The 21256-nt window shown below is 45.8% G+C and overlaps 1 protein-coding gene across 3 annotated transcripts; it reads left to right on the forward strand.

Annotated features, from left to right (window-relative positions):
• Positions 1-1695: 1695 nt before the first annotated feature.
• On the forward strand, positions 1696-21029 carry secisbp2l (SECIS binding protein 2-like). Of its 3 annotated transcripts, XR_013935157.1 has the most exons (19): positions 1696-1957; positions 7472-7659; positions 8571-8892; positions 8999-9128; positions 9628-9848; positions 10088-10112; positions 10251-10366; positions 11095-11202; positions 11274-11384; positions 11762-11929; positions 12030-12171; positions 12522-12688; positions 12841-12973; positions 13085-13247; positions 14183-14403; positions 14644-14798; positions 17243-17462; positions 18306-19086; positions 19388-21029. XR_013935157.1 is itself a non-coding variant. In XM_080458404.1 (18 exons), the coding sequence occupies exons 1-18, from the start codon at positions 1937-1939 to the stop codon at positions 18944-18946; spliced, it is 3252 nt and encodes a 1083-aa protein (XP_080314530.1). In that variant the 5' UTR covers positions 1696-1936; the 3' UTR covers positions 18947-21029. The 3 variants fall into 3 exon arrangements, 2 of the variants coding, with proteins under 2 accessions (XP_080314530.1, XP_080314531.1); XM_080458404.1 differs by having other exon boundaries at positions 18306-21029; XM_080458405.1 differs by lacking the exon at positions 1696-1957 and adding an exon at positions 2562-2686 and having other exon boundaries at positions 18306-21029.
• The last annotated feature ends 227 nt before the right edge of the window (positions 21030-21256 follow it).

Genomic DNA, 21256 nt, shown 5'->3' on the forward strand with positions numbered 1-21256 from the left:
AATACTGTCGGTGCTAAAATGAGGAGCAAATCTTAGTACTGAGTACTCTGTCAACAGTTCTATTATCCTTTAATACTCTGCAAAGATTGAACTCTGCACTAAATACCCAGTGTCATTTCCGGGGGTATCGCCTGGCAAAACAGCATTCCTACAGTGAGGCATGGTGGTGGCAGCATCATGCTTTGAGGAAGTTTTGCAACTGCTGCAAAGTACAGAGACATCTTTGACAACTTCTCCGGGACACTCAGAAACTCAGACTCGGATGAAGGCTGATCTCCAAACAGAAAGAGTCAGAGAGAACTGAGGAGTTGCTTTACGACGACAGAATGTCCTCGTGTGTCGTGGCTGCAGCCCAGCCGAGAACCTGCTGGACGATCTGTGGAACCTGCTGGACCCGGCTGCAGCCCAGCCGAGAACCTGCTGGACGATCTGTGGAACCTGCTGGACCTGGAGATCTTCTGCCAAGAAGAATCAGGAAATGTTTGTACAGCGCTTGGTTTAGCATTTAGCTGCACTGGTTTCAATGAGTGCTAAATAAATGTTTCATTTCATTGTTTACGTCTTGCAGTGCTGTCCACAGGTCAGTGGGGGTCAAAAGACCAATAATGCCTTTTAAAGATTATTTAAAATAGACCCCCCCTCCACCCAAACTACACTGGAACTTGTAGACTAAAGAGTGTGAGGTGGTTGTGTGTCCTGTGATGGACTGGCAGCCTGGCTGGTGTACCTGTCGTCACCTGTCCAGGTGTATTCTGCCCTCACCCATAGTTACCTGGAATTGGCTCGAGTTCCCCACAAACAAGCAGTCTGGATAGAAGATAGATGAGGAATGGCAAAAACAATTAAATCTAGAGCTACACTCGGTAGAGCGCAGACCTTCACCAACACCACATTTGTTAGCTGAACCAAGTTAGCATCGATAGCATGATAGCCGTTAGCTCATATCAATGCTAACTAGCCTGTCAGGTAGCTCCGTCACTGTGAAACACTGAGCAGGGAGCGTCTCCATGGCAACAGACGCTGCTCTCCTTTGATCTCCATGAGGAGCCTCTCATCCTCTTTGTATGGGACAGTTTTCACTGTTTTCTGGGATTTATTCTGAAAGGGTTAAACGTTAACGTCCCAACATCTAATGGATGCTTGATGATTTCATGTCATTCAGCCGAGTAGCTTTTGTGAAAAGTTGCTAAAATACATGCATACATACATACAAACCATAAATAAATACACGCAGACAAAACAAAACCTTCTCGGCCAACTTCTTTTTTTGCCCAACTTGGCGAAGTTAATAAAAATGCTTTCAAAACATAACCTACCAATTTATGTTGGCGAAAGTAATAACCAATCAAATTTTTTGGGCAATGGAAAACTACTTAAATGTCAAACATTCTAACAAAATGTTGTTTTTGTATGCATAGTAAAACTGGCTGCCTTGTTTCATTTAAAAAATATATGTTTTGAGGGTCATGACAAATTTAATTTGTTAGAAAATGTTTCTTTTAATTTTTTTAAAAAAGCTCTTTTCGTCATGAAGGCAGCAGAATCCTGGGTCAGGTCGTTTATTCTTGAATTAACGTTTCAAATTAACAGATATGGATTATTTACTGTAGTTTTGCGTCTTGCTCTTTTTCTAGCCTCGTGGTCCTTCGCGGCTTCCGTTCCAAGTGACTCCCATTAGCAGTGATCTGACGCAGCGCAGTGATCTGACGCAGCGCAGTGAGGGAGCGGGTCCGGGCAGCGTGAGGGGCGCAGCCGCGAGCTGACGCAGCAGCGTCCATCCTGAGTTGACGGGAGCCGCGGAGCTGGAGCTCCAGCGGGGTGTGAGAGTCACTGCGAGTCGTTTCTGCTCTTTATCCACGATGAACAAGTTAAAACGGCCTCCGTCCTGACGTCCACCCGGGGCCAATGACGGTGTGTAGCGGCGGCGCTGACTGACATGGACGCCAGTGACATGAAGGTACCGCTACTCCGCCTTGTTGTTGTTTTGTTGTTGGGGCTTGCTAACGCTTTAGCCGGCTGCAGACGGGGTTTCACGGCGCCTCGCGGCTTCAGGCCCCCGGAGGCTTTAGGTTCGTCGCCGCGGGAAGCAGAAGCAGCGATACTTGTTGAAATAAACGAGCTGTTTGTGTCTTTAATCGTTTCCTGACGCCTTTTGTTGTTTTTCTCCGTCCAGCCGAGCAGCTAGCAGGTTAGCCCGGCCAGCTAACGGTCACAATCTGATTATAGCGCCTTGCTGCTCTGCTCGTCTCAATCCCGTCATTACCGTCATTTAACCACGTGTTTCCCGTTAATTCCGGTGTTTCTGGTCATTTAACGACGTGTTTCCCGTTACTTCCGGTGTTTCTGGTCATTTAACGACATTACTTGGTGTACCGGAGCCCCGGAGGAACCAGCCAGCTGCCCCCAGCTGTCATCCCACTTCTCGGTTCTCATCTCCGGCTCGGTGTTGGATGTGTTTTTCCTCCTAATCGGACGAGATAGAAGACAGGCTCCAGGCAGGAACGTGTGTCTGGGTGTTGTTGTCTGTCGTCAGGTTCTTCTGGTTCTGCTGCATTTATTTCATTCCTGTGACACTGAGACATGCAGAAAGTCCACTTTGCTTTGGTATCCGGAGGCGCTCTCTTCACTTCACCTCTCCTCCTTCGCACCGATTGTTGTTTTTCCGTGATGTTCTCACTCATCATATGTAAGTTTCAGCCGTAATCCTCCTCATTTATGTCTTTATTTTCCTGAAACTTCTTAACGGTCGTTGTGTCTGTCGCTACACAAGTGCTGTATGAAGATTTTCTATATTGTGCTTCTTTTCCTGGTGTGGATTTGATTTATTTTAGCCTCCAATTTGCTTTATGAAGGTTGAAATAGGTTAATATGTTGTTGTTGTTTTTCCCTCTATTTCCAAGTTCTTGTGAAGCACTATGAATTGTTTCCTGGATGAATAATGCTGTTTAAATAGCCTTGCCATGCCTTCTTTTGTGAATGGCGCAGGGAAGGTCTGGGTATGCAAACGTAACAGTGCTTATTTTGCCCCAGTAGTAGGAAGCATGACACCCTTGTTTTCAGTTTCTTTTCTTTTTTTTTTTAAATGCAAATCAAATAAACACCCACTTTTCATTTAGACTTAAACCAGTGACGAGCACTTCCTCATCAAATATCTGTAATACAAACATCTGTAAGACTGTGAGAAAACCTTGAACCACTTCATGCTGAATATGTTCTTCCTCAACCAATCAGATGGGAATTCTTTAATGGTTTAATTCGACAACTCGTCTTGTAATCATCATTACAGAGAACGTGTGTGAAGGCAACTGGTGTGGGAATGAATTCCTGGACAAACGGAGGCTTGTGACATCAGTATCTGGTCTAATCTCACCCCCAGTGGATCCACATCTGTGTCTGACCTCATTGTCTTTTTCCACAATCACAGCTATTCTCACTCAGTCTCACACAAATGCTCAGAAAGACAAAGCCACACGTTTTTGTTTTTTTTTAATCTATATATGAATCCTGACCAGCTCTTTTCAAGCACATCTTTTAGCAACTGGATTTCATGCTTTGTGATTATATACGGTGAATTTCATCAACTGAAGGTCTTTTCATATTGTGAGAAGATTGCAGGATCACTAAAGATGCTTTTCCAAAAGATTTCCGGCTTTTGTAAAAGAAGCCGTCATGTATGTGACAAAAGAATGCAGCAGTTGGCCAAGTTTTGAAAATGACATTGTTTTTTGTGATACAGTGCTAAAAACAAGGGAATTGTCAGAAGTGAAGAAAAGGCCTCCATGTTGCAGCTTATCCTGTAGTACTGTCCCTACTTCATCCTCTCAAACGTAATCCGAGAACAACCCCTATCACTGCACTGTACCTTTGTACAGGTTCTGGCTGCTGTTGCTCTGGCAGCTTTCAATCTGCATTGCTGGGATTTGGTGCTGCTCATTGAACCAGCAGAGCGGAAACTGTTTGGATAGGATGTGAGCTATAGATCACCTCAGGAGAAGTGAGAACCTCCCAGTGGCAGTGGGAGACAATAGCTGACTGTTTGATATCCAGCGGCTGCACTGATGCTCTATTCATGCATCCTGCACCACAGTTCAGAGAAGTGAGGGACATCTTTGTACTCTGAACCCTGTGACCTCTGCTCATCCTCAGCAGGGGAGACGATGGAGCGAGACGATGTCAAATAAGGATACCTGCTGAAAGATTAAACCCATTTAAGACCAATATTGTTAAAAGAAGAGTTGAAGAAGGAGCTTTGAATTACTAACCTTATGTCACCATAGCATGAGTAGCATCATTTTGACTCAGGTATAGTATTGCTGCACTGTTTGAGTGTTGTTTTTTTTAATATTTATTAATGTTAATGCTTTTTAAATTAAAAGCATGTGGGAAGTGTGGTGAAAGTTAATTGGTTTGGCACTAACCACCAAATATAATGACATCGTGACTCCATAAAAGACTAAAAAGCAAATAAGGATTATAGTCAAATGAAAATATCTATTATACTGCATATAGTAAGCATGTTAATCACTAAGGAGATCTTCTACTTATATAGCTCTATGCCAGGGGTGTCCAGACTCGGTCCTGGAGGACCCCTGTCCTGCATGTTTTAGTTCTCCCTGCTTCAGCGTACCTGAATCGAATGATGATGTCATCACCAAGGCTGTGAAAAAGCCCAATAACGAGCCCCTCATTACAACCAGGTCTTCTGCAACTGGGAGGAGCTAAACCCTGCAGGACGCCGGCCCTCCAGGTCCGAGCTTAGACACCCCTGCTCTATGTCTTTAGAGAACATTTGTTCTTGAATGGCTTAATAACTTTATTCTTGTAGTCCAAAGCCTGTGAATGCACACAAATCTTATCTCCAGCCTTTCTTTGCTCTCTTCTTTCATCCCTGCACCGCAGTAAACCGTCTATTGACTAGTTGTGTTTGTGCCACAAATGCTTTGACCCGTGAAACCACTTTAATCAGTGTGGTTTCAGGTAGAGCATAAAGGGCGAGGAGAGGCTATTGTTGTGTCACGCTTTTCATTTTGACTGGATTCATTTAAAAAAGAATCAAAATCTTTGGATTGTCCAAAAATATGTTTATACTTGTTGTTTGTACAAATGTTTTTGTTGATATTTGGTTGCAGTAAAGAAAGAGATTTCACATCGCAGCGACTTAAATCAGTGATATCTTTCCCCCCCCCCCCTATTGGCAAACGCTCAGCTGAATGGCTGCCGGTCTAAACTAACCACCTAACTAACGTTCTCCCACCATCATCCAGCTTTTTTGTTGTCTCACTTCTTCTGTGGGAGTAGAAATCTGCTCCCAAAACAAATCTTTAAATGATCAAACCAGAATAAACCATGTATCTTAAAATAAATGCTGCTGCTAATGTTTGCACCGAAGTGCTTTGTGCATCTTCGAGGGAATTAAACCAGAGTATCTTGTAAGCTTTGAACCGGAGCCTTGTTTCACCTTATCAAGTTACTGCATGAACGCCTCCAAGAGACTCATCGTAGCTCGAGGTACAGATGTTCCTCGGTGTACAAGGTATCACCAGGAAGCTGCTAGTTTTCGGTCTTTGTCTGTTTATTAATGATATACCCATACCAGGATCACTGCAAGGCGCCGGAGGCCAGTGAGGAGCACAGCCTGCTCAAGGCTGTTCTACCGAACGCACCCTCTCCCCGGCGGCCCACCACTCCTAAATGAATGTAGAGGAAACTCTGTGGTTTCTGACAAAGTTTTATTGAAAGCACTTTGGTTAAATGTTACTTCTTAGTTTATGAAAAAGTGTTAACCCTTCCTGCTCCGGTCTCCAGACCGTGGTCAGAGGACTCAAGGGAGACCAACTTGAACTGTCCTCAGCTTCAGGGTGAACTCCCTCACCTCACAGCTGGAGGACAGCAGGACATGGAACTCAGTTTCTGGAGGACAGCAGGACATGGAACTCAGTTTCTGGAGGACAGCAGGACATGGAACTCAGTTTCTGGAGGACAGCAGGACATGGAACTCAGTTTCTGGTGGACAGCAGGACATAGAACTCAGTTTCTGGAGGACAGCAGGACATAGAACTCAGTTTCTGGAGGACAGCAGGACATAGAACTCAGTTTCTGGAGGACAGCAGGACATAGAACTCAGTTTCTGGAGGACAGCAGGACATAGAACTCAGTTTCTGAGATCAACACTTGTATTTATTGGCCTCTTACTTTTATGTACTGCTTCTTGATAGATCTGCTCAGTATAGCGCCCTCTCTCTCACTCAGGCACACTGGTCAAGCAAGCAGTACGCCTGTTAAAGGGGCCACACACACACACACACACACACACACACACACACACACACACACACTCGGATAACAAAGTGTTATTGAAAGGTTTTCTTACAGTAAATGTGGCAGGACCATAAAAGAACTAATTTTGAATGTCAGTCCATCATAATGTAGGAATGTTGTTCAAATAACATCTATGGAAAAAAATAAAAAAAATGTGTATTGGCCTAAGTACTCGGTATCAGTGAGTACTCAAATTCAAGTACTCATACACTGCTCATTTTGGAAAAAAAGTGGTATTGGTGCATCCCTGTTATTTATTTAATGTACTTTGTTTTTTCATCATATTTGAACTCGAAAATGTTTTGTTTTTAAGGGCTGATGTCTCTTTAGTTGATCGTTCTTCAGAGTAAAGTCTATAAATCTTCCACAATAAGGTTACACAATACTCAGGTATTTAAAATCTGTTCTCGGGTTCAAAACTTAATGTGTGATTTTGGCCATCTGAGACAGAAGACAAGCTCCAGATACTAACAACGAATAGAAATGGAGCACAACATGACCACATGATCAAACAATAGTTAGAAAATTCCCACGGAGGTAAAAGGCTGGACCTCATCCAGTGTTTCCTCTGAACATTAATGCTGGTAGAACAACAGCATGATTCTTTGTTAGCTCTGTCTCATATATTTCCTGAGGCCCTGGCAGCTTAATTTGATGACCTGCAGAAGGACTTTATTACTGCACATTAGAGTATGTTGTAGCAGCTTCCACCTCCACTTCAGTGACGAGGGACATTGTACCTTCAGACTTGCTGTTAAGTTTAAATAATCTGTGTTGCAAAGTAAAGCAGTAATAATCTTATACAGCTTTAACAGACCTGGGAGCCATTAATCTGTTACAGTTACTAACTAGTGAGATGGTGCATCACAAAGTCTAAGAGTGGAACTGTTGTTTTTATTTCCACTTTATCACTCTCTGGTTTGATTGGATTGGGGGGCAATAACAATAAAACCTGATCTGGTGTGTCAAAGGTATGTAAAAGGTGAACAGTGAGCTCAGTTGGAGCTGAGACGTTGATTCTGACGGCAGTGTGTTGAACATATCTGCGTTGTTGGGGGCCGACCCCCCGTCCCTCCAGTGGGTCATCTACCCACAATCTGACAGCCGTTACTCACAGCGTGACGGGAATGTTTGTTTTCTCGTCTCTGCCCAGGATGTGAAGCTTTCACCTGAAGTGGAGCCGTTCATCCCACAGAAGAGAGGTCTTGAAGGATCCCTTGTCAGCATGAGTCTTTCTGGCGACGCCGCTGGAGGCGGCGGCGGTGGAGGGGTGGAGACCACCCCTATACCCAGCTACCTCATCACCTGCTACCCTTTCGTTCAAGAGAACCAACCTAACAGGTACTGTCACTGTGTCGCAGTGACTATTGAGAAAAGGTGGAAACTCTTCAAACCAGCAGCTGCAAACCGATTTAACCTCAAGCACTGAGAAAGAAATCCACTCTCCTCTGAACTATTGACTGCTGCTTCTATTCTCAGATCACTTATATCTACTGATCTCTTCATCTAACAATCATTGTGATTATAATGAGGGAACATTTTACCCCACGTTTGATTTCACTGAATAACATTAGCTCTTCTAAACGGAGCAATGTCCGGACCTTTGTGTTTCCTCTGTGCCGTGAGGCCGCTCAATTATGAATGGAAACCTCCCCGCTTGTTGAGAGTTTACATGAAACCACCGTCTGTGTTTCCAGTGGCTCTTTCATTGTCCAGAGTGATCTTCTGTATCCTGCACACATCCGTTCCTCTGTTTCCTTCCCCACTATTTGAATGCAAGGAAATGCCCGCTGTAGTAGAGAAGCTGTGGAAATGTCATCTGGATCCTTATCAGCGTTTGTCCATACTACAGCCACAGCCCGTGACAAACCGGCCATCACTGCACCATCACAGATGTTGTCCTCCCTGGAGGTCATCTCCTGCTAAGAGAATCAAAGTCTTTATTATTATATTTTTGGACAGTAGTAAACAGTCTGGCAAACACTGCTGTTTTAACTTGGGAGCCCAGAGTTAACAGTTTTGCTTGATTAATTTCTGTGTTTAACACGCTGTGATAACCATCTTTTTCTGCTCTCATTAAAAAAATAAAAAAAAAACTTGTGTGATTTCCTCCAAGAAATTTTGCGTTGATCTGTTGTGGCAGGAAGTTTTGGACTGAACTTTGAGAGCCAACCCTCCACAAATACTATTGGCTTTTCTTTGTGCAAAAAGCAGAACTGTAGGGATGACTCCACCTCTGTGCTGCTTCACAGGCAACATCCCATGTACAATGGAGGGGAACTGCGCTGGCAGCAGCCAAACCCCAGCCCCGGGGGTCCGTACCTGGCCTACCCCATCCTGTCCTCCCCTCAACCTCCTGTCTCCAACGACTACGCCTACTACCAGATCATGCCTGCCCCGTGCCCGCCCGTAATGGGCTTCTATCAGCCTTTCCCTGGCACATATGCAGGCCCAGTACAAGCTGGAATGGTCAACCCTGTTTCAGCAGATGTGGGCGAAAGGCCTGTGGGGCCGGCCTATGGCCTGGCCAGTCAGAGGGGGAGAGGCATGGTCCGGTCTAACGTTCTCCCAAAGGTATGGAGGATTCATGGCTTCATCGTGGATTGGTTACACTCCTGTTGTCTTCTTCACATCTTCCTGGCTCAGTCTGTTTTTTGACCCTTTTTTCTTTCACCTGTAGCAACATTTAGGTGTGTGCCAGCCTCCCCGGGGTCGCAGGCCTCCGACCAGGAATGTAGCTGTGCAGAAGGAGGTGTGTGCGCTGGGGCCTGCCAAGACGGTCATGTTAGTGGATGCAGCACAGCAGACCGGTAAGAAAACGACAGCATATCTTCCTGTCATGTAAGCTGTGCACAAACACACATGCTAAAAAAAATCCAGGTAATCATTGAGTCATGTGTTTGAAATGAGAATGAAGATCAACACATTCCAGACTTTATTGTAATTGGCTGCTTCACTGAGAATGAGGCTGTCATGTCTGTGAGGAAGTGGGACACGCTGCTGGTAAAAGCCGTGCTTGATCTTTCGGGTTGATGGTGAGGATTCCTGCTCTCAGCCTTAGAGAGCAGTGGAATGCTGAGTTTCCAGTTAGAAGGCCTGACATGTGCAGTCATGACGTCAGTTATAATATCTTTGTGTCTCAATTGCCAAGTTTTTTATTCCAGCATGCATTCGAGCGTCAGACACGCTGAGCGAGTGTGGAATCATTTATCTGAAGAGTTTATTACTTCTTTCTGGTAACGGCAGCAGTTTATTAGGATTTTCTTAATGACTTGCTATTTCAGGTCTAACTCAGTTGTTCCTCGTCAGATTTCCCGGGAGAGATGTCGGGGCGGTGTGCTGCTGAGCGGGTTAGTCCCCTGCTGTGGAAGAACCGAACAAAGAGACGGCGGGCCTCCCACCCGGCGGAGAACTACGAGCAAGGCGCCAGTGAGGCAGATATCGATAGTGACAGCGGCTACTGCAGCCCGAAACACAACCAGGCAACTGGGGTCACACAACGGACAACGGAGAATTCAGCAACACCTGTGGTAGGCCGGAGTCCTGCACTTACTGATCAAACACTCGTGCCATAAGATGCGTTTGAAGTTCATAATAAGAGCAAACATTAGAAATAAGCTGTACGGATTAATGTGATGTATGTGTGAGTGACTCGGGTTCAGTGAGGGGAGGGACTGAAATGAGTGGGAGCAGCAGAGTTCTGGTGTTTTTTCCTCTCAGGGCCTGTCGCACACACATTTCAACTCTTGTCTGTCTGTTTGCTTTATAGGGAGTAGAAGCTGGAGTCATGAAAGGTACCTTCAATTCAACGTCAATAAATGAAGCTTTTCCTGTTGCTTATCTTCATAATAAGTTTCTGTAGCTGCTATTAAACCTTTATTCAATCTCTTCACCAATCCTCAAGCGTTTTCCTCTTTTTCTTCATTCCTCAGGAGGTTCCTGGGTAAATGTAGCCTCTCAGGTAACCCCGAAGTCCTGGGGGGACAGAAATGGCCAATATCACAGGGCAGACCAGAGGAAGAATCCTGAACAGAGAAACTTCTCGCAGGTGAAGTGGAGCTCTCTGCAGGTGGCATGTAGTAAGAAACTGCTTTAAGCCTGGAGGTAAAAATGTCATTATTAAAGATATATGTAGGTTACGCATTTGCAACAAACCAAAGACCAGGATCAACAAGTAAGCATGAAAACAAACTTTAAGAAAGATAAGAATCTTTCCTGTTCCTGTCATTAATCTGATAGCCTTACAGTTTTAGAAAATAACGTCTAACTTATTTTGTGTATCAAGATACCAACAGTAGTTGGTTTGGCCTCCATTCCAACTATTATCCCCCCGTTTGACAGTTTGTGGACTGATAAAGATAAAAAATATGAATTTGCATTGAAGAAAATCTCAGACCAAGAATATATTTTGATTTTTAATATTTAGTATTTCATTTTGTGTCAGCCAAAATATACTATTACACATAATATAAAACTCAACATCCTGAATATCAAGACAATCTGTTTCCTCTCATTTCTCAACTCATAACAGTAATCAACATCCACTGATAGTGATGGCCTCCAAGTTGAAGCAACAAGCTTGGAGGAGACTTGGAAGTTGTTCAATGTCTTTAACGCCCAACTCAGGTTGTCAGGAAGGGCCGGCGGCCTAAAGTCTGTGCCAAACCAAACTGAACCATAAATAATCTGTTGTGTTGAACCCAGGAGCCAAAACGCATGGTTGTCGAGAAGTAAAGCAGTATCCAGTCTGACTGCTGTGTTCACTTTGCTTTTCAGGATTTCCACAGCAGTTATCCAGGACGTGTGCCTCCAAGCCAGCCGGAGCGCCTGCAGCCTGCAGCCGTCACCGTCACCAATCTCACTCCAGAGCCCCTCTACTTTGAGGTTAGACACCATGGCCACTCTTGATTCATTCTCAATGTGATACTGTTGTGCTGAGATGCTTTCTATCTTAGGATGAGGATGAGTTTCCAGAGCTCCCCACAGGAGGAGCAGCTCAACGCAACAATAAGCCTGACTCTGCCCAGACTCCAGCTCAGACGCAGCCCAAGCTTCCCACAAACCTGGTAAAGGAATACTCTGTCTTTACATAATGAGTTCAGAGGCTCCCTTTACCGTTAAGTAATACACAAGGGATGTAGGGCTTTTTACACAGAAAAATCAAGACACACCTTGTTGTCGTTCAATCACATCATTCCCCTGTCGGTATGACAAAGTGCCCTTGAGCAAGAGAGCAAACTGCAGATCTCTTCCAATGAAATGGCAGCCATTGTCAATGATGTCAATTTGGTGGGAAATTCAAACTGTGATTGGGAAACGATGATAACAAAAGATCAGATGCACCCGCACCAAAACAAGTGAATTGCCAGATGAAAGAAGCTTCATGTGTCGTTTGTATGTTGTTTTTCCAAATTTCATCTTCATGTCTTGACTTGCAACACAGCTGGACAACCTCCCAGAAAACTCCCCCATCAACATCGTGAAGACTCCGATCCCCATCACCACCTCTGTCCCCAAGAGAGCCAAAAGCCAGAGGAAGAAGGCCCTGGCTGCTGCGCTGGCCACTGCTCAGGAGTACTCTGAAATCAGCATGGAGCAGAAGAAATTGCAGGTCTTAAACACTTCAGCCCGACTCATTATTACCTCTGTGATTGTTTTACTTGCCTGTTTTACTGGTGTGACCTTTTTTGCCTCTCCCCTCGGCCTGACAGGAAGCATTCACCAAAGCTGCAGGCAAAAAGAGTAAGACGTCAGTGGAGCTGGACCTGGGAGACATGCTGGCAGCTCTGGAGAAGCAGCAACAGGCCATGAAGGCCAGGCAGCTCACCAACACCAAGCCTTTGTCTTTCACAGGTATTCCTCAGCTTCAATTGGACGTTTGTTGAAAACACATTTAGCTTTTGTGCTGTCAACTTAAAGAGTGTGAGAGGCCAGCAGGAAGGGCTGAAATATATAAACGGAACATTTTAAAAATGAATCTTATTAGTTCAGTTTCAATAGCAATCCCTCTCTCCTGTTTTTGTGTTCTGGGTTTTTTTTAGTTCAGATCGGTTTAATAATCTTAATTGTATTTGATCTTAAATCCATTTCAATATTTTTTTAGGGAACAATTTCAATAGTTCTTAAACTGTTGTCAGTTTGATGTGGAGTTTTTCTTCCTTGAATTCAAATATCACAAACTTTTGTGTTGTTTTCCTCTCCAGTGGGAACAACCACTCCGTTCCACAGCTCGGCCTCCACCAGCATCATGAAGGGTCATCAGCAGCAATACTCGGCCCCACATAACACCCTGGACTCCACGGCGCCTCGGATGAAGAGGGGGAAGGAGAGAGAGATCCCCAAAGTCAAACGACCAACAGCCCTCAAGAAGGTTTGGGAATTAAAGTTGATAGTTTTGCTGAACTTTGCAGGGAGAAATGATTGTGTCTCTAAGAGAACGTCCCATAATGACTTGGTGTATTCCAGCTTCTTTGAAAATGTAATTGTCTGTTTTGTTTTGTTTTTTAAATTCTGTTTGAAAAGATTATTTTAAAGGAACGCGAAGGAAAAAAAGGGAAACCAAGCGTAGAACAAGAAACATCAGGCCATGAAGAGCACGGGGACGAGTGCCTGCACTTTACTGACGAGCTTTCCCGAGAGCCCGTCTCCCAAGAAGGTGAGGGGAGCTCATCTTTACAAGAGAAAACATTGCACTTGTTTCACTTGTGTCTTTCCGTCCACAGTGCAGTTTGTAATTCTCATTGGTGGCGTGTTGTTTGTGTGACAGAGAACGGACTGAGCATGCCCAGTGATGCCTCTCTGTCCCCGGCCAGTCAGGCGTCTCCGTACAGCATCACCCCGGTGTCCCAGGGTTCACCGGCCAGCTCTGGCATCGGGAGCCCCATGGCTTCCAACGCCATCACCAAGATCCACAGCCGGCGTTTCAGAGAGTGAGTGCACCCGCTAACTCCTCAGTGACAAACAGAATGCTGAGCGGAGCAGGAATGTCTGAAAAATGTACAACGTGGCGACCGAGACAATGGTTAGTATAGCAGATGCTCGTCCCACTCCTCCATCACAGTGCCTCTGCTGTGACAAGCCCCTCTGGAAGTAAGGCTGGAACTGTACAATAAAGAATTGTAAAGTATGGCACAGATGTCAAGCGCTTTGTCCATTCTCAGCAGAAATGGTTGCCAGTTGTGACAAGCGCAGCTTTGTTCTCTGCTGTGGGCCGATTGTCCAGCCCACCCTCCTCTAACACGTTTAGCATTTGAAGCTTCCAGAAGGCCTCTGGGGCCAAGCTCCTCTCAACTCGCACACTTCTTCTTCACACCATCTGATATTCCCCAATTATTGCAAGAACGCGCTGTGCCAGCAGAGTTTCAGGTGTGTGATGACACCAGAGTGTAAAAGCACAAGGACAGGTTGGCATGAACTGTTGTAGAACTTGTGAATGACAAACACTAAAGTCTGTGCAGCACCACGCAATCATTTTCAGACTACTGTAAATCTTTTTTTTATTATTAAAAGCTCTATAAATTACCCTCACCTTTCCCAAGATTATGCACACGTGGTAAACTGCTGGTTAACCTCAGCAGCAGCCCTGTGAATCGAGGCCTCTGCTGAAGGTCAATCTGAGGACTACATTTTTATTTTCTGGCTGTACAATTGGAAATGTGTAATGTGTGAGTACTTTCAATACATGCCATATATTATTATCACTGTGTTTTTTGAGATTGACACATTTCCTCTTATCAATGGAAAAAATGTCACATTCTACAGAGAAAAAAGTTTTAAAATATATTTTCGTTGAAAAAGAAATATTTACATGACATAAAAACAAAAGTGAACGTCTGGTCCGTGTTGTGACGGTCTCTGTTTGTAGGTACTGTAACCAGGTGCTGAGTAAGGAGATCGACGAGAGCGTGACTCTGCTGCTGCAGGAGCTGGTTCGCTTCCAGGAGCGGGTCTACCAGAAGGATCCCTCCAAGGCCAAGTCCAAACGGCGGCTGGTCATGGGCCTGAGGGAGGTCACCAAACACATGAAGCTGCAAAAGATCAAGTGTGTCATCATTTCTCCCAACTGTGAGAAGATCCAGGCCAAAGGTAAACCTGTTATCAGAGCCAGGAGATCAGAGCAGCTCAGTGATGAGACTGATAAGAGGTTTAAACCAGAATTGATTTAACTTGAACTGTGGCTCTAATTAACTGATTACATTTCAAAACTCAATGTACACATTGTTGGAATAGGGACTTTTCCACTTTGGTGTGATTTTCAGATCTTGTTTGGTGAATTGTTTTCTTAAAGCTGAAAGGACACGTGAGTCTATTGTTTCTTGGTTGCAGGCGGATTGGATGAAGCTTTATACAACGTCATCGCCATGGCTCGGGAGCAGGAGATCCCCTTCGTCTTCTCCTTGGGCAGAAAAGCTCTGGGACGCTGTGTCAACAAGCTGGTGCCCGTTAGTGTCGTGGGGATTTTCAACTACTCAGGCGCTGAGGTGGGCCCTCATCTGACTGGTTTTATTACACCGCTGTTTTCACCCCATCATATCAAGATCTGAAACGTGTCGTTAACTCAGAGACTGAAAAGCAGTAAAGCTCTGCTCGGCGTGCCCTCCTCTGGAATGGGTCACCATTTGTAGTTTGAGCCTCTCAGTGCTTCACCGTCTGTCACAACAGCAAAAACTGGCAAAAGTAATCTGAGAAACATTTAGACAGAATTAGGTCTCCTTTGCTGTTGAGGGCTGTGACTGCAGATAGAATCAATGATTTTTTGTATATTGTTTTTCTTGCACATTTTACTGCCATGAAATCCAAATAAATCCTAGTCCCCAACGGCTACTTCAACTTCAGTCCATATTCCTGCTTTTTATGTGTCTGAATTGTTTAAAACTAATCTTTTTTTTAACTCAAGTTTTTATTGGATTTTTTTCCGTTTTTACAGTGAGTGTCAGGGAAAACAGAAATACAGAATCTATCCATCTTTCATCAACCGATGTCTCTATTGTCCTGTGGTGGTGGTGTCTTCTTCTGTCCTCCTGAAATCAGTCCATTTGTCCTTTTGTAAGGAATCCTAGGTTTCTTCTCTCCCCATATGAACCTTGATGTCCACTGATCCCAATCCATCAACGGTTTTTGTGGGATTATCACTGGCAAAGATTGAAATAGATACAGAAGTCTTGGTGAAATGTTAATCTTGATTATCTCTATTCCTGATCTGAAATCCAAACAAAGAGCCGAGCGTCCATCCAGAGCAGGTCCCTCCTGATATCATGGTTCACTTTTATGGAATCAGCTTCATATAGTTTGTCTGTTCTGTTGGTCATGTTGACACCCAGGTATGTTATTATTTTAGCATCCCATTCCAGCTTGTATACGTCCTTTAGTATACAAGGGTGGGTGAGTAACTTACCGTCAAAACCTGAGTTTTTTTACATTAATTCTGAATCCTGAATATCCACCATAACATTCCAATAGTCTCATTGCTTCTGGAAAACTTTTGACAGGATGCTTTAAAAAAAACAATCTATCGTCAGAAAACAATCCTATTTTCTGCTCTTGCCCTCTCATTTTCCCCTTCGACCCCCCCGCCCCCCCCTGCCGGACCGTCTGGGCCAAGAGAGTCAGAGAGAGACTCCCTCCTGTCTGTCCCCGTCTCTAATCTTAATGGTTTTGTCAGGCTGTCTTTTATTTCGTTCCTTGCTTTGGCCTCCTGATATAGTGATTTAATACAATTGACTGATTGCTCATTGAATCCAGATTTTCCCAGTCCCGTATATAACAAATCCCAATCTACACTATGGAAAGCCTTTTCGGCATCAATGCTGAGCAGAATTGTGCTTTCCCCCTTTCTTTGGACATCTTCCACAAAGAGCAGCCGTCTGCTGATATTATCTTGTTTGCCTTTCTTTGATAAACCACATTGTTGTAATCGCAGCATATGATTTGGGTTTCATCACCTCAGTAGGATAATCGCGGTCAAAAATACGCGCCTCTCGTCGATTCCAATTTTCATTTTCCATGCTTTGGCCAGAATATCATATTTCAGGAAGTTGACCACTGTAGACCTGGGAGACGCTCCCGACGGCGTCTTCCTGCCCGTTGAATCTGCAGCTGGGAACCCTCCGGTCACTGGAGCTCCCGGTGGAGAAGCTGGGGCACGGAGTCGCCGTCCTGTTCGGTCACATTATAGATCCTCAAGTTGCAGCGTCTTCCGTGTCCCTCCACCTCCGCCAACTTCTCCCGTGCTTTCGTTTGTTGTACTAAAGTGAGAATAGCGTATTTCACCTCCACATTCCACTCCTCCAACTCAGTCACCCGCTCCTGTGTCTCGGCAATGTCCTTCCGCTGCGGTTTGATTTCTTCAGCGTTTCCTTCGTTTTTTCTATTAATTTCCTCTTTGAATTCTCATCTGACCTCTACTTTGATGTCATCTCTGAATTTCATAAGATCCTCCATCTCTTCCTTGGGGTCTCGCATTTCCGCCATAATGTCTGTTAGCTCAACCCCCGACTCGTGTTCTTCTGGGTCAACGGACATCGTTTTCCTTCTTGAACCTTTCTTTCCTCGCCCCCCGCTCATTTCGTGTCCATCAAATATTCCTGTTTTTCAGGGTTTTTTTCAAACTTTAGACGGATGATTTGACTAATTGACTGAGGTGCTATGCTCTATGCTGCCATCTTGGTATACAAATACAAATAAATACTTTAAAATCATACAATGTGATCTCCTGAATATCTTTTTTAATTCTGTCTCACAGTGGAAATGCAGCTACGATGTAAATTTCAGAGCCCTCCATAGTTTCTGATTGGGAGAACTCGCACAATCACAGGGTGTTTAAATACTTATGTTCCTCACTGTGTATATAAATATTACAGTGTACATATAGTACTCTATGTTCTGTTTCAGTTTATGAAGTGATGAATCCATCTTTCTACTGCAGGGACTCTTCAATCGGTTGGTGTCGCTGACGGAGGAGGCGAGGAAGGCCTACAAGGACATGGTGTCTGCTCTGGAGCAGGAGCAGGCTGAGGAGGCCGTGAAGAACGACAAGAAGGTCCCACATCACATGGGACACTCCCGGAACCCGTCCGCTGCCTCCGCCATCTCCTTCTGCTCCATCTTCTCTGAGCCCATCTCCGAGGTCAACGAGAAGGAGTATGGTGAGCGCTCTGCTCTTTATTTACAGGCTGGATTCTTTTATTTAAAGACATTTGATTCCCCATAAATCTCATGACTTGATCTTTTCATTTTGACAGGTTTGAATAAACCTACAACAAAGAATAGATATATAAAATACATGTCTGTATAAAACTTCAATGCTGGTTTGGTCGATAGGAAGAAAATGTGTTTTTGTCTTTTTTTAATTTCTCTCCATCGTAAGGGATTTGTTTATATATTTATATTGTTTAATGTACATATTGTGCCAACCAGTGTTACACAAACTGATCCAATTATGCATATAAACACATACAGTCACAATCGTAAGGGGTTTTTAGTCGGGCTGTACGGTATTTGATATGTGGCTATTTTTAAATCACAATCCACCTTCTGATGCAGTATTTAAAAACAACAACATTAAATCACCAATAAATTCTGCTTTTGTGAACCTGGCGATGGGACTGCTGCTCCCAGACCAAAATAAAAGAAGACTAATGCAACTTACATATAAAGCACATTGAAGTTTTGAAGACTGTAAACTCTTTTTCTAATATTCTCCTCACATAAAGACTTTCTGGTCTGGTGCTCACAGCATGCTCGCTCTGGTTTCCAAATAGCTGACCAAATAGGTATCAAATATTTTCATTTCAATAACTTTCTGATGTCTTTTGTTGCGCAAATCGTTTGAAACGTATTTTGAAGAAGACATTTCAAACACGTTTGTTCTGTTGCAGCTTCACAATATTTCAGATAGAAAAACCAAACAACAGCAAACCGTTGGTGACAAATGATTCAATAAAATGCGTTGGAAGAATAATAATGTTGTAATGTTGTTTTTCCTTCAGAGACTAATTGGAGAAGCATGATGGATAATTCTGACGCCCTGGAGCCAGTAGAGGCTGAACCCAGCCGCCCTGCTCCTCCTGCAGCCGCTCACAGAGACTCGGAGCCGCCGCCCTCCACCACGGCCCCGCCCTCCACCACGGCCCCGCCCACCTCCGGCGCCCCCCAGCCCAGAGCCGGACCCCCGGGACCAGGCGAGAGGGAGGAGGTGCGAGTGGACGACAAGCTGGAGCTGGCCTCCCAGCAGAGCACCGAGACGGCCTCGCTGGACGGCAGCTGCCGGGGGCCGCTCAACTCCTCCATCACCTCCACCACCTCCACCCTGGTGCCCGGGATGCTGGAGGAGGCAGAGGAGGAAGACGAGGAGGACGAGGACTACACTCCCGAGCCCATTTCTGTGGAGGTGCGCACCCTCAACAGCCGCATTGAATCATGGGTGACCAAGACCTTGGAAAACCTGCAGCTGGGAAAGAGCCAAGAAAGTACAGAGGAGGAGGAGGAGGAGGAGGAAGAGGAAGAGGAGGATGACGAGGAAGAGGAGAGAGGACAGAGTGAGGAGGAAGATGACCTGGACTCAGCAGATGCTACAGAGACGGGGTCAGAAGTTCCAGAACAAGCGGCGGCGAAGAAGATGGCTGGGTGAAGCCTCTTCTGCTCTTCTTCTCTTCTCTTCTTCTGTTCGTCTGTTCTTTCATTTTGTCTCTCCCTCACTTTGTCTTCGCCGCCACCGGCAGCCTCTCGTCTCTAATGGCCGCCACCCGCCACCGGCACCCACCACCGGCAGCCTCTCTTCTCTAATGGCCGCCACCCGCCACCGGCACCCACCACCGGCAGCCTCTCGTCTCTAATGGCCGCCACCCGCCACCGGCACCCACCACCGGCAGCCTCTCGTCTCTAATGGCCGCCACCCGCCACCGGCACCCACCACCGGCAGCCTCTCGTCTCTAATGGCCGCCACCCACCACCGGCACCCACCACCGGCAGCCTCTCTTCTCTAATGGCCGCCACCCGCCACCGGCACCCACCACCGGCAGCCTCTCTTCTCTAATGGCCGCCACCCGCCACCGGCACCCACCACCGGCAGCCTCTCGTCTCTAATGGCCGCCACCCGCCACCGGCACCCACCACCGGCAGCCTCTCTTCTCTAATGGCCGCCACCCGCCACCGGCACCCACCACCGGCAGCCTCTCGTCTCTAATGGCCGCCACCGGCACCCACCACCGGCAGCCTCTCTTCTCTAATGGCCGCCACCCGCCACCGGCACCCACCACCGGCAGCCTCTCGTCTCTAATGGCCGCCACCCGCCACCATCAGCCCCTCAACTCTAATGGCCGCCGGCCGCCACCGGCAGCCGCTACCGGCAGCCGTGTCGTCTCTAATGGCCGCCACCGGCAGCCGCAGCCTCTGGTCTCATCACAGCAGCACACATAAAGACATGATCTCAGGTATCCACCAACTGACCAACCACAGGCCAGAGGAAGGAGCAGCTACTAACAGGAAGTAACAGCAGCAGTCCAGAACCTTCCCTGCTTCAGAAAGACGCCTGACACACACTTGAATCCAGAGAGAAACAACATTTCTTTCTTCCTCCCGACCCAAACTCTTTGAGGTTTTGTGGGAGTGAGGGATGAGCACTGCGAAGAAGAGTAAAGAAGGAGGAGTGGCTGTGAATGGAGGACGGTCCCATCTTCTCCTCCTTCATTCACAGCTCTGCAGTTTTTACAGGAACATGGTTTGCATTTATTTAGCTGTTTGTTGGCTTTATCGCTGTAAATAACGTGTCTTCAGATCATGCATAATTCATCCAGTATTCAGTGACGTGAGTCACGAGGGGTTTTGTGGGCGTGGCCTTGTCTCGATGGTTCTACTTCACGTTGTAAAGCTTCGCCGTATTGATCTCTCCTGCTGTCAGACTCAGTTGTTCAGTTTTCCTCTGAACCGACTCGTCCTGAGCGTCAGAAACCTGTTCTGTCTGGACTCCACAGCGCCCCCTGCTGCCTCCCGCCTCCACTGCACCATCCAGCTCTGTGTCGTTGGTAAACCAGCAGAACTTAGCAGTGAAGCAGGCAGACTTGTGTTTCCTCACTATGAAACAAGACGTGTTCTGGTGTTGGAGTTGAGCGACGCCTGGAGAACTCAGTCTTGTTTAAAATGGCTGCGGGTCCGAGGCAGACGAAGCAGCTCTGCAGCTGACATGCTGCCGCCGTGGGGCCGAGCCATCACAGTCATGCACATACCCGTGTGAATACAAGTGTACAAAAGAGATTTTTCATTGTAATAAAATAATCCTATTGTCCCTTCCTGGAAGCCTGGTGATCCCTGGTGATCCCTGGTGAGAGTTCAGCCCAGCACCTGCCGGGGTCAGAAGGGTTCCTGCTTTGGTAGAAGGTACGCCGTGTTGATACAACTTCCATCAGTGTTTGCAGTTTGTTCATTGACAGCAAGTGTGTTTAGGTTTTGTTTGCACTATGTAAATACAGTACTGGTAAAGGTCTTGTAACTAATGTGAACTAAAGAAAAGACAAACAAAAAAACCAACGGTTCAATGAAGTACTTTTTATCAACGTGTTCTTTGTCTTTATATGGATATTTAAGAGCGTCTCCTTTAGATCGTACGTCACCAGAACATTAGAGGCTGTTTCTCATAATCCTGTTCTCACTCTTAACCTGTATGAACTGATGATTAACGTCATTAAAATGTTGTTTAATTAAACTGATGACTCGTCCTCTACGTGTGAACGGAGCTTCATGTAGTATCAGGCTTTCAGCTCATGTTTGGACCCAGTGAATTATTGATGGTCTGCCTAAATTTAAACTCCTCCTCCTCGTTCTCCTCCTGTTCTCCTCCTCCTCTTGTTCTCCTCCTGTTCCTCCTGTTCTCCTCCTCCTCTTGTTCTCCTCCTGTTCCTCCTGTTCTCCTCCTCCTCCTGTTCTCTTCCTCCTCCTGTTCTTC

The sequence above is a fragment of the Lipophrys pholis genome (assembly GCF_963383615.2).
Source record: "Lipophrys pholis genome assembly, chromosome: 2".
NCBI classification, from domain to species: domain Eukaryota; kingdom Metazoa; phylum Chordata; class Actinopteri; order Blenniiformes; family Blenniidae; genus Lipophrys; species Lipophrys pholis.

Excerpts from the sequence above, each read along its gene's own strand:
- secisbp2l (XM_080458404.1), top strand. The coding sequence starts at position 1,937 with ATGGACGCCAGTGACATGAAG. Across the intron at positions 12,974-13,084 it reads AGAGCCCGTCTCCCAAGAAG|AGAACGGACTGAGCATGCCC; the intron begins GTGAGGGGAGCT and ends TTTGTGTGACAG. Across the intron at positions 13,248-14,182 it reads CACAGCCGGCGTTTCAGAGA|GTACTGTAACCAGGTGCTGA; the intron begins GTGAGTGCACCC and ends CTCTGTTTGTAG.